The sequence below is a fragment of the Mycteria americana genome, chromosome 4, assembly GCF_035582795.1.
Source record: "Mycteria americana isolate JAX WOST 10 ecotype Jacksonville Zoo and Gardens chromosome 4, USCA_MyAme_1.0, whole genome shotgun sequence".
Taxonomy (NCBI): domain Eukaryota; kingdom Metazoa; phylum Chordata; class Aves; order Ciconiiformes; family Ciconiidae; genus Mycteria; species Mycteria americana.
Window position 1 is genome coordinate 29,963,745 of NC_134368.1, and position 12,890 is coordinate 29,976,634.

The 12,890-nt window shown below is 40.1% G+C and overlaps 1 protein-coding gene across 4 annotated transcripts; it reads right to left on the reverse strand.

Moving 5' to 3' along the window:
- Positions 1-1,902: 1,902 nt before the first annotated feature.
- On the reverse strand, positions 1,903-8,275 carry COMMD8 (COMM domain containing 8). Of its 4 annotated transcripts, none has more exons than XM_075500019.1 (5): positions 8,173-8,275; positions 6,847-7,002; positions 5,697-5,849; positions 3,813-3,968; positions 1,903-2,380 (listed from the first exon to the last, which is right to left on the reverse strand). In XM_075500019.1, exons 1-5 carry the CDS (start codon positions 8,215-8,217, stop codon positions 2,369-2,371), a joined length of 522 nt encoding a protein of 173 aa, XP_075356134.1. In that variant the 5' UTR covers positions 8,218-8,275; the 3' UTR covers positions 1,903-2,368. The 4 variants fall into 4 exon arrangements, with proteins under 4 accessions (XP_075356134.1, XP_075356133.1, XP_075356135.1 ...); XM_075500018.1 differs by having other exon boundaries at positions 1,903-2,384; XM_075500020.1 differs by lacking the exon at positions 8,173-8,275 and adding an exon at positions 7,947-8,161 and having other exon boundaries at positions 1,903-2,384.
- Between the last annotated feature and the right edge of the window lie 4,615 nt (positions 8,276-12,890).

The window sequence follows — 12,890 nt, forward strand, 5'->3', positions numbered from 1 at the left end:
AAGGTCAGGATGCACGTTTCAAATGCAATTCCATGACAATCACTGTATCTGCTTTCTTAAATGTGTTCACAGTACACCTATAAATTGTATAAATGGATCAGCACACCAGTGTCTTCTATCCAAATGACATCCCAAACTTGATAGCGTACACTCGTACAAAATAAACTGCTGTTTATTATTTCTGCTACTGTAAATAAAAGGAAGTTTTCAGTCCTTTTGTCCTAAATGATAAAAAGCGTGCCAACAATAAAAATCAGTTAAAAAATCAATTACCAAAAATTAAGTCTCTTTTCTCTACAAAAGCCTTTTAGCAGCATATGCTATCACAGTATAATGAAAGCTAAAGCAGAGCTACGCCTTCAGTATGCATCACAGAATTCATGAAGCATTTAAATGCGTAAGGCCATATCAAAGCAGTATATTCATTATTCTATAAAGCTACTAGATCTAGAGGAAAGGGAGAAGTGGAGTCAAGACAAATACACCTATGAATAAAATAAATAGACCTGACCAATTTATTCATTAAACTCACAATTAAAAAAAGAGCATGCTCCTGAACAGACTACTGGACAACCTGCAGTAACTCTTTCCAGATTTTTGTATAAAGCTAAACAAGTATCACTTCCCACCTGAATTTTTTAGCTTGCAAGGCCTTTACCTGTTATCTGATCCATTATCAAATTTCTGTTGCTTATGTATATTCAAGACTACGATCAAGCCATATCTGTTAAAGATTGCAGTCCTTTCAGTGTCAGATATATTTTCCAGTCTTTCATTCTTATGACTCTTTACCCCCTTCTCCACTTTTTCTGATCTTTCTTGAATTACTGACACTGAACTATATGCACATCTGACTAAATGTACCAGTACCAAATAAAAGGGAAACAGACTACATTTTATACACACACATTTTGTAAAGTGTTCTCTGACCCACAAAACATCTGTGCTGGTTTTAATATTAGAAACATACATTTAAGTTTCCTATCCATTAAGCTTATTAAAACCCTCTTCATAGAGGCCTTTCTACAAGAGAGCTTCTTGTCCTCCTCCTCTTCTCTGACCAGTCCTCTGAAGTCCAATTTTTTGTATGGATGTTTTATTTTACACCTTGCTTATATGAAAACCCCATGGAAAGCACAACAAACTATAGTGGAAGAAACTCAAGACCCTGATTTTGAAACTATGAAGAAGGTAAGGCATCAATACTTTGCCTTTTTATATATACAAAACATGCATATATACACACACGCATGTTGAGAAGTACACATTAGTATTTATGTAAGCATTACAGACAATTTGCTCTTTACATACGAAGAATGCTTTAACAAATAGTAGAAACCATAAGATTCCTGGTGTACGCTTCTCTAGTGTTACAGCTTCTAACTTTGTTACATAGTACAATCAAAACCCAGTCTGGTTTCAGAAAGGTTTAGACTAGGATTTACCCCTTATCTGCTGTATTAATTGGTCTGGGAATATCCTTTTCACAGTCTACGTAGGTCAGCTCCTCTCCAGCACTGCACCCCCTTTCGAAAACATTAATACAGTTGATGGCTTTTCACTTGAAGATACAAAACTAAAGCTAAAAAACAAAACTTTACTCTGAGTAAGGCCCCAGTGCTTCTTCCTCAACTTCTGAGCACTGAACAGGTTGCCTAGAGAGGTTGTGATGTCTCTATCCTTGGGAGATATTCAAAACCCATCTGGACACGGTCCTGTGCAGCCTGCTCTATGTGGCCCTGCTTGAGCAGGGGAGTTGGACAAGATGACCCCCAGAGGTCCCTTCCAACCTCAACCATTCTGTGATTCTGTGCTGCTTTTCTTTGTAAAGCCGATTTTTCCCAGCATCTAAGAAGACTGAGTTCAGTGATTAATAAATCAAGAAACAATTTACTGCAATAATTCACAGACAAAATCAAGTGTTTATTTACTATTTACAAGTATAAATACATTAACGCTACAAGTACTCTGTCATGTTCTTCAATTATCATGGCACCTTAGATAAGGGTAACATATTATGCAAGTAAGATGCCTTAGTTTTGCTAGGCACCTGTGCAGCCACTGCCGAAGTTTAACCAAAACAAATATGACACATATCGTAAGTGATACTTTTCCATAGTTCTATAAATCTTTAGTACTAAAAGCAGCTGTACATTGGATTTTTATATTTTTGGTCAGATACAATATTTTATTATTTTTATCAAAGGATTAGTAGTTTATTTGGTCATAAGTCATAACAGCCTTCTCACTTCAGTATTTTATAGCATCAACAACTTTTGGCTTTGCAGAGAACTTTTTTTTTTTCCCCTCCAAGTCAACTGGGGAGCCATCACCAGCAGATACTGTCAATGATCTGAATTCCATCATTTCAGTTGCAAGACTACCTTCAAAAAGGAGAAAAGGAATGAGAGTAAAGTTGAATGAGACCAAAACTAAGCAGTCTAGGAAATACAGCTTCTTGCTTTCTGTTACAGTATAATACACAACTACATAAACATGTCCTTCCTCTGGAAAATACACCATCCCTCTCTCAGCTCTCTTTTACAACATCACACAACTATCACTTCCAGTAACTTTCTTTAGCATTTACTGCACGCAAACCATTCCTCAGCTCCCTGTAATCAAAAAGTAGAATGGTAATTTCCAGGTCCAGTGAGATTCTTTCCGCACAAAGCAGAACTGAGGGACGATTTCTAGAGTGAATTCTTCCTTGCGCACACATAAAACTAAGTAAGGAGATGACAACATCCCACAGCTTCCATACAGACCTTCAAGCAGAACAAAAGGCACGTGCAGACTGAAGTCTGTCCTGGAAGAATCCTTGTTTGCATATTGTAGAGTTCATGACAAGCTACTATATTTAGTTTTGGAGGAAAAAAGTCCAGGGGAAAGCAAGCTGTTAAGGGCTCATTTCATGAGACCACCACCTGTATCTGGACTAACGCATTTATCTTACTGGGAACTGTGTAGTTATTCAGAGGTCTCGCATCAGCCTCATTAAAGCAACTGGTAGACATAATCTTAGTGCCTTTTGTAATTCAAAACATTAACGGTTCTATTATAACTTAGTATTTAACTCTATGAGCTATAAAACTATTATTTTCAGTTGTTGTATACTGATGAAGATTTTTTTCTAAATGTTGGTCTACAGATTCCAGCTATAGCATCATAACATTATATAAAACATTTAAAGAAACCCCTTACTTGCTAAATGTTATGAAGCAACTAGAAGCTGCTAACTTCTAAAAAAATCATCTTCTAAAAAAATTTATCTTCAAATCCTCACTTCCCGCAGTCTTTTCTATTAAGAAATCTGAGACACTCCAAATAAAGTTTCACTCGAAATTTTCTTCTTGGGTTTCTGTATTGGAATCTTTGTAACTTTCTTCCTGATTTACTATGCCATGGAAATTAAAGCACTCAATTTGAACCAATATGGATTCCCAGCCACCAACATTTTGTGAATTCTCCCCAGTCTTTCAAAATCAACTCTCATCTGACACTTTGTCATTTCATTTGCTTCTCCTCCTGTTCTCACAAGACTTTTTAATAGTGCTCTGAACAGACTACTATGCTTATCAGGATTCTAATTACATTTATAAAAAATTCTAGACTAAACTGTGCTAAAAAAACCCCTGAAGTCTAACCAAGATAGCCTGCCTTACATAAGGCTTTCTGTAACTCTATAATCATTTTGCCAATGAATGATTTACTTTGGGTTTTCAGCAAGATACCCAGAACAAACAATTTCAGTTAAAATAAACTCAGTACATGAGAAGTCAGGAACAAAGGATGGTATCAGTAAAAGCTACCTTATTAGCGGCTTCCAGTGCATTTATTAGGTTCTGCAACTCTTCCTTATTCATCTCTATAGAAATTGGTTTAATTTCACCATTTTCTCTCACATCCAAATCAAGATTGAGAAGTGGCATTTGCAGCATGGAGATCTTATCGCTGGAGAGAGCAAGCTATGCAGATTGATGAAAGAACAACAAAGTGTAAGGTGGAGCCATTAAGTTTTTAGTCTTTCATAGCACCACATCAGCACTTTATATTGCATACGTATTACCAGAACAAACATCAGCATGACAAAACTAACTTCTCACAAGTCATCTCTACAGTTTTTTGGTTTCCTTTCCCCCCACGTTGTTGGGATTTTTGTTTGTTTGTTAATACTAACAATATACTGAAATACTAAAACCCCTCTTCATAGCAATACATTTGTCAAAACAATTTGTTAAAATTACTGGGCTGCTACATTTTTGTAGTCTAGGTGAAAAGAAAGGATACATTTGATCATGGCTCTTTAGAAGTAAAATATATTAATTCTGAAGTCACCATACTCAAATAGTTCTGGTAATCAACAAGCAAGAAAGGTCTTACAGAAGGGGCAGCTGGGAGAAACAGGACACCTTTGTGCATTTTTCAACTCTCTCTACAGCTGATCAAACACTGTTTGTCAGATAACCTATTTGACAATCACTGATGACGAGGATTACATACCAACTGTGCTTTCTTTTTTGTTTATTATTATACTCACTCTACTATAAATAAGGCTTTTAAAATATATTAAAATCAAAGATCAGTTGATAATACTGCAGGTCAATATTGTACACACCTATCTTATTTATTTAGAGAGCAGAATGTGGTACAACAGAGGAGAGACAATGTCCTTGGTAAGATTCAACTATGGTAAGTGAAAAAAATCTCAATCAGCTCAAGGCGGGGGGGGGGGGGGTTTAAAGCAAAATTAATACAATAGCTCAGACATGTACCAGAAATTCTTATCACAAAATAGAAACTCCAAAAATCCTCCAGAACAAAAAGTTAAAAGAAACCACAAGCAAAAAAACAAGACTTCACATAAGTCTAGTTTATATTTTTGTCAGCACTAAATGCAGTTAGTAAGAGAACAATCCCTAGTTAACAGTTCATCTGAAGCACATTATGATGCCATATTTGTTCTAGCAAAATCTTGTCTATTGTGGGCATTTCTCTTTGATTTCCAAAGCTGTTTGCTGCACAAATTATTTAACACTTGTTGAAATGGAAAACTATTTAACAGCTCTACAAATTTGTTTAACAGCTCCCATGGACTAACTAAACAGCGTTACTTATACTGCTTATATTTTAAGTCTCTGATAGAGCTTAATTTAAGGCAGCTGTGTCTTCGTAACCCCAAAGCACCATCCAAGTTCAGGCAACACAGTTATTGTTGGCTTATTATCAAAATAAGTCTAAAGAAATTATTTCAAACTAATTATTTAATTGTTTATTGCAGGAATCTAAAAATTTGAAAAAAGTCAGGGAAACACAACCTGACTCAGTGTACTACTCCTAAAATTAAGTAAATATTTCTTCTTCCTTTGAGTAAATATACTGTCTATTCAGGTCTCAAAATCATAACAGCATACGAAACTTTCAGGTGTTCCTGAATAACACTCAATCTCCTTTTAGGAAAGAGATAGGTATTGCAGCTTTAAAAGAAAGGGGGTGGGGGGGAGAAGAAGAATAATTTTACTTTTATAGTTTATACAAATTTCTGGCAAGTCTTTGATGTGTTATCATGAATGTGCTTTTCTGATACCTACAAAAATTGAACCATACTCCAGAATGAGCAGGCCTAAGGGGACTATATCAGTAATTACTTCTGTGTTGTAGAATACTTCTTTCAAACATTATGGCAACACTCTCACCTTTAACTGCCAGTCAAAATCCTGCAGCTGGGCAGAAGAGATTGCATTTACTTTTTCCACCAGCGCATTCCTGATTTCTTCCTTTCTGCCTTTTAGACATTTTTTGATTGCTTCTTGGCAGCTTGAATTTAACTCATTTATCTGCTGAGCAGCCTACAAAAATACAAATAAAAATTGTGATTGCTTAAACTATGAGCCACAGAAATAACATGTGCCACCTGTAATAGCTGTGCTCTGTAGATATCCAAGCTTCTACCTAGATAGCTGTTGTACTAGACTCCATAGTCTCATCTTATCCTCAGTGGCTGCTCTCTGTGTTTGATAGTTAGAGTCAGTATTTACCACAGCAATGTATATAAAAAAAAAAAAATCTTGTAATTTAAATTACAAGAGACCAGAGAATAGAGGTTTTATTGGCCTTCTTAGATGCCACCCTAAAATAAAAACAAACAAACAAAAAGAATCACACACACAAACAACACAGGTTTAGCTCTGAAACTTTCTGAACATCAAACTGGAGACAAAATACATTAGTTTAGCTGAAACAGACATTGTACGGACTTTCCTATGCCTACACAAGTATCTTTGATCTAGCTACTAGCAGGTAGTCAAAATGCAAGCAATGGGCAAAAGATGAAAATTAAGATTTCTGATAATGGAACCAGTTTTTGCAAAGTTTATACATATTGGGATGCTCTGAATTATAGTCCCTGTCCCACAGTCTAGATTTTTTTTTTAATTTACATACAATCAATATTTTAAAACACTTCAATGCAGTAGTAATGAACAAAGAACACCAAACAAGTGTGAACTGTTTTTATTGCTAACGAACAGTAATGACAGGTTATGTATTTTAAGGAAAAAAGATTTAATTTGGTGGTACTTAAGAAATGAATTTAAGTGACTAAAACAGTACTTAACAAGTAAGTATTATCCAATTCTATTTAAAAAAAAGTGTCCAATTTCACTTTTTCTTTTAGAAGTCTTCGCAGTGTATCTCTAAATACTGCTAACCTTCTACCTATTTAGGCTTAGTCTGCTACTATTCAAATGCTACACTATAAAAATACTTTAGTACTAAATAAACTACAAGACTAATCACTCCAGTACGATCTCTCCAAGTCAAGCCCACTCAGCGATGAGCCCTTACCTCTTCGTCAGATATGTTTTTGCCAACCGCAGTTTTGAAATATGTCACTGTTTCTTCTAAAACCTCCAGCCACTCCGACAAGCTCCAAATACTGCCATAATCCTGGTATCGAGGATACGCACGGCCACATATGCCATCAACTATTTTATGAAGGAACTGAAACAGTGCAATACATAACTTAAGAACACGATTCTATCACAGTTAACCTATACCACATAAGAGACTGATCAGGCAATTCAGTTATCACCCCTCCCTTCACTGGGTACTGTCTCAATGCTTCCTCCGAGTGCAGCGCATGCACCATTCTAAAAAGTCATAAAGAGGCCGTCCCTGAATATGAGCTGTCCTCCCCTCTCCCCCAAAGTCAATTCACAAAGTGTGGCCAAGGAAATCACGACATGATTCAGATTTGTGTTGGACTTACATTTGGACTTAATAGTTTTGTGCACGACTATAACGTACTGCTGAGCAGCAGAGCTGCCACACCAAAGGGCACCTCCATCATCTCTGCACTGGGTTTGTCAGGATGCAAAGCACAACTCAAAGTGCTGATCTCTAAGCCTGTGCCTGCGTATCTAGTCTCCCAAACCACTGTCCTCTAGCACTGAGGCTCTTCCATGGCTTCTTGGCCTGCTGTGGTCATTTTTCTTTGAGCACCGTAGTGAGTCAAACACAGCCAGTCCACTACTTCACCGACTGGTAATAAACGGAGCCTCTCTGGGAGCAGCCGAGAGCCCCCGCAAACAGGCCATCTCCCTCAGTACCGGCTGAGAGGGCTGAGCCCTCAGAGAGCGGAAGACTTGCGCTCGGAAGAGCTCGAGTACATTTCCAATATTCTAACAGCAAAGCGAGCGCAAAAACACCCGCTGGGTGCACTCCCAGCGTATTCTGAGCTGGTACTTTTGGTTTCGTTTTGGAGAGGCCCAGAGAGGCCGGCGAGGGAGGGCAGCGCGGCCACACCCCGGAGAGGCCGGGGAGGGGAGCAGCACCGCTCTGCAGCCCGGGGGGCCGGCGGCCTCGGCCTCCCTCACAGGTGCCGGAAAGCGGCACCTCGGCCTCCTCGCGGCGAACACCACCCTCCCCAGCCCGAGGGGCGTTACCGGACACCGCCCGGCCGGTGGGGTCCCCGCCATCTCCCGCCGCGCGCCCCCATCCCCGGTTCGCTTGACGGCGGCAGCAGCCCGGAGGCCCCGTCCTCACGGAAAGCAGCCGCCCCGTCGGGCAGGGAGGAAGGCGGGCTGCTGACCGGCACGGCGGCCGCGGCTCTGCCTGCCTCAGAGGCGCCGGGGCCCCGCTGCCGCCCGCCCGGGAGCGCGAGGAGCCCACCTCCAGGGCCCGTCCCGGCGGGAGCTTCTCCAGGAGCCGCGGCATTTCCCGGCCCTTCCCGCCCCCCCGCCGCGCACGTGACCGCCCAGGCGGCCCGCGAGCACGCGCTTCCCCCTCCCCTCCGGCGAGGATGCGCATGCGCACGGGCAAAGACCCGCCCTTCCCCGCCGGAGATCGCCGGTTCGAGTCCCGGCCCCGGCGCTGCGGGACTCGCCCAGCGGGTTTGGAGGGCAGGCCGCTGCTCTGTGCAGCCTTCAGTCAGACGGCGAATGAAGTTGAACCCCCCCAAAATTTTACGAGCTTTTATATGCAATAACACTTCAGCAATTTTTACATTCTGCCTGTTTTGCAGCTTTGCTTTTTCACTCTTAACAGGCTACGCTTTCAACTGACAGTAGGGGAGGAAGTTCAAGGCTTACAACAGGCGCCACATCCTGATATTAAATGAAATTGAAGAAGTTAGGAGAAATACTAACTGCATGCTGCTGGTACAGTGTTTACCATGAACAACCCCTTTCTTGTTTCTGCTTTGCCAAAGTGGGAGTTCAATGCTACCCAGACCATGGAGGAGGTTTACAGAACAGGTTTTAGCATTAGCAATGACCTTTCCGTGCCTTAAGTTGATTTGAATGTGAACATGAGGAAGCAAAAATGCCTCGACCACTTGTATGAGAAAACCGGCACGAATGCAAGACCCAGCAAGGCACAAAACTGCACAGAAACGGAAATACCTGTAGGCAGACCTTATTTGACTGAAATCACTAGGCTAATTCACAGGCAAACAATTATGCATATGTAAGTATAACACTGGGCCATAAGAATATGAAAGCAGCTACAAGTCTGTACTGGTAGATGTAAGGTCTGCGGAAAACCCCAGGCTGGTTAAGTCAGTTTGCAGCATGTCTTCTCCAAAGACAGGCATGTGGCCTTGTAGGAACAGTGCGGTGCGTGGGAGTTTTGGAGAAGAAACAGATGGGGAAGAACCAATTTCACGTTTTGCTGACTGTAAACTTTCAGATGCACCCAATTGCTCTCAGGCTTTGCTACTGCTAATAGGTGATATTTTCAATAAAGGCTTCTGGAAAATGTGTTTAATTTTATTATGGAGAAATTACTTGATGCTGCTGTTAAATTCAGGAATAGCTGAAAATGTAAATAAAAAATATTTTGTATAATTTTCAATAATAATTGCCTTTATTCCCCTAGAACTTGATTTGCTAAATAACTGGAAACCTATCCAGTTTCTTTTGACTTTACAATGTTGCACACTACAAAATAGAGCAGCAGGGGGAGCTTCTGCTCCAAACAAAACAGATCCAGAGACAACTCTGGAGAAATACGAAGGCGATCCAGACCTGGAGAGAAGTAAGTTAGGGGGAATAAGGAGAAAGGTAATGAGTGTCCCACTCAGTTGAAAGGGATCAAACAAGTGACAAATGCAAGAGAGCAAAGATGTAACACATGAAAGACAGGACATAAAAGAGGACAGGGAACCACCTTTCTGTCTGACACAGTCTCAGTGAACGCTTTCAAAGCAGCTTATTTTTTGCAGGTCTGAAGAATAAAGAGTTTCACTTTTCATAGATGTGTAGTTTAAAATAATATTTTGGATTCAGCCTACTGACATATGAGGAGCAAACGCAGACTGTGCAAGGAAACCACAGCTGGGTTAGCTAAATCCATGTTTCTGATCCTGTGTACAACTACAAGGTAGTAGGGCGTACAAAGCTGGCCTTTGGCAGTTCGGAGTTTGTTTGGACTTGCATCATTTGGATCTGCCATCAGGTCTTAGGCCTTAAAAATACCAGCTTTGCATGCTTCTGTACCACAGCAGCAAGAACCCACCCCACCCCTCTGAATATAAGCTGTCAAATAACCACAAAATCAGAGACAGGGAGGGAAACTTGCAGAACAGTAAGTAAGTAGGCAAGAGACTCCAGGACAGCAAGAAAAGAAGCAGCTTTATGAGAGAGAAATGCAGAGCAAACTTTGCATTGTATTATCCACATTGCTGCTGACTTATAGAGGGTTTTGTTTGCTTCTACAGATAACCCACAACCTAAACTGCAGTAATTAAACATATTTTAAAATTGTTCCTTTTATTGCCCTTGTTTTTGGAGGAATGGCAATAATTAAAACATTGGGAAATAATTTAATAATCAGAGGTTCTTAATATTATAGTAGCATAAAGGTGTTTTACATTGCTCTAAGTATATCCCATTGGGGAGAGCATCTGAGCACCAGTATAACTCTGACCCACAAGGAACTATTAAATTGGTATGGCAATAGAAATAAATAGATAATTCTGCATTTTACCAACACAGAGGGGCCAGTAAATGGGATTTTAAAATGCAGAGGCAACATGATGTTGCAGTTCAGATTAAGCTGAGCTAAATGTAGGTTGCCATGGAAAAGGGAGGTCCCACTGGTCCCCTAGCCCCTGTTTCCAGCTCTGCTTCATTTCCCCCTCCCTTTTGCCAGCATTAGGGTGCCTGTGGCTGCAGGATGAAACTGCAACTGATATGGCTGAAAACAAATTGTTATTTTTGCACTGATTTATTTTTTTCATGGGTTAGATTTCAGCCAGGTTGGAACAGAGCACCACTTCAAACAGAAGAGTACTTTGTCATTGGGACCAAGGGTGGGGGGGAGACAAAACTACCCCTCTGGCAGCCCACATTTAGATCAGATGAAATCGGTCCTGAAACTACAGCTTGACACATGAATATCAATCAGTGCACCACTTTAATTATTAAACCAGGCATCTTGAAAGCTTTTGTAGAAGCTTACATATAAACATGCTCATAGTGATATGCTACAGCTGAAGGAGATTGAAAATTATGTATCTCTATTTAATTTTTACACTCTGACCAGCCAGTGAAGTTCATAGTAAGTGAGGCTGGATAAACAACGTGACACTGATGTGCAGAACATTCTTTATCAGCTATTTTCTCTTCATAATCTATAATCGTAATTTCTCCTGAATGAGACATCAGTTTCTTAAATTGTTTTACTTGTAAAATTTAAGCATATAAAACCATGACAATTTTTGGTTCTCTTACCCCCCCTCCCACCCCATTCTGTAAATATACAACTTGTGTATTCACTCTATGAGACATGAAGAGTACAGTACATCATGCATAGTGGATATAGTCTATGTCCACAGCTCTATACCTGTCTCTGTCTTCTCTAGCTTTTCCCAGTAAAGAGATGTAACTAGAGGGAATTCCTTAATGTTCTTGATTTCAGTTCTCACTCTGAAATTTCAAAATCCTCTTGCTGGTTTCTGTAGCAGTTCTGTCCTTCCAACAGATTGCACTGAAGATCTAGCAATAGCTGTGAGGGACATTCTCGTGGTTCAACATCACCTCATAGACACACAATTTATGCACCAAACTCTGAACTGCCTTTCACTGACAAGAACTTACTAAAGAGATCATTCAAAACAGCTCTGCTACATTGCAAGATTTTCAGAGGGGAACTGCTATTGCCAGACTCTCCGAGCATACTTTGAAGTACCAGACGGGAAAAAACTTGTACATATTATTCTAAATTGAACAAGTTATTATCATAGGTTTTTTAAATATCTGTACTGTATATATCTCAACACCTGCCTGGCTGAGGTAGTGGAAGGACCAGGAGCTGGTACCACACCCACTATGTGGTAGGACAGAGGCAGGGGAATAATTTAGACCAGAAAAGTGTCCTACTCTATAGGCCAAGGAGACTGTAGTTAGCTTGAGCCATATACCCACTAAAGTAACAACTCATAGCTCAACACAAACTGGAGTCAGTAACTGGGGCTGTCTGCTCACGAGTCCCACTGGTCGCCATCTTCCGTCCACAGCTGGGCAGGCACAGACTTATTCTGGGACCTGGACGTCTTGCCTTCCCTCTCCTGTCCCCAAGACACACTTCTTTGCACAAGTTTCTTTGACAGGAGAGGGAGAAGCCTTCATCTCCCACCCAACGGGAGTCTCTATGAATATTCTCCTAACTCTCCTTTCCTGCAATTCAGGACCATTCTTTCTTACCCTGTGTTCAGGGAACATGCAGAAGAGTTTATTTTCATCTGATTTATTGCTACAGTTTTATAAGGAAAAATCTATTGTAAACCTAAAATCTAAAAAATCTAAAATATAAAAAATCATTTCTATACTTCTACATCCCTCTTTTCATGCCTAAGAGTTCTAGGTGAACTGAACACCAGGTATGTGTCAGGACTGGAATTTTACTCGCCATGTGCAAGTCTAATAATTGTAATGGCTGGAATGCAAAAAGACAACAACAACAGAAAATTAATAATCACTTTTAGGGCAGATGCAGTAAAACTATAAGCCAAATATTCCTCCCCTTCTCTAAGCCTAACCCTAATATTTTAATATTAATAATGAATGGTAATAGTGTGTTGGTGCTTTTCAATATTCTTTGGGCATCATAAAAGATAAAAGAAAATGCCCTGTGGGTAGATTATGACGACTCTTAGCCCTATTAGTAAACAACAATTAGTAGACACTGGAATATGCTGCATAGCGAGTTGCACCAACACATCATAACAGCAGCAGGGAGAAAGTATTCCTAAAATAATAAACATACTAGTAGGTACATCTCCTCTCATCCATACAAGGAATTAATGGACTGTATGTATTATATGACTCTGAGTTGAGAGCTACTATGATAGCTACTATAGATTTTCTTTTTATCACATAGTATTTTAA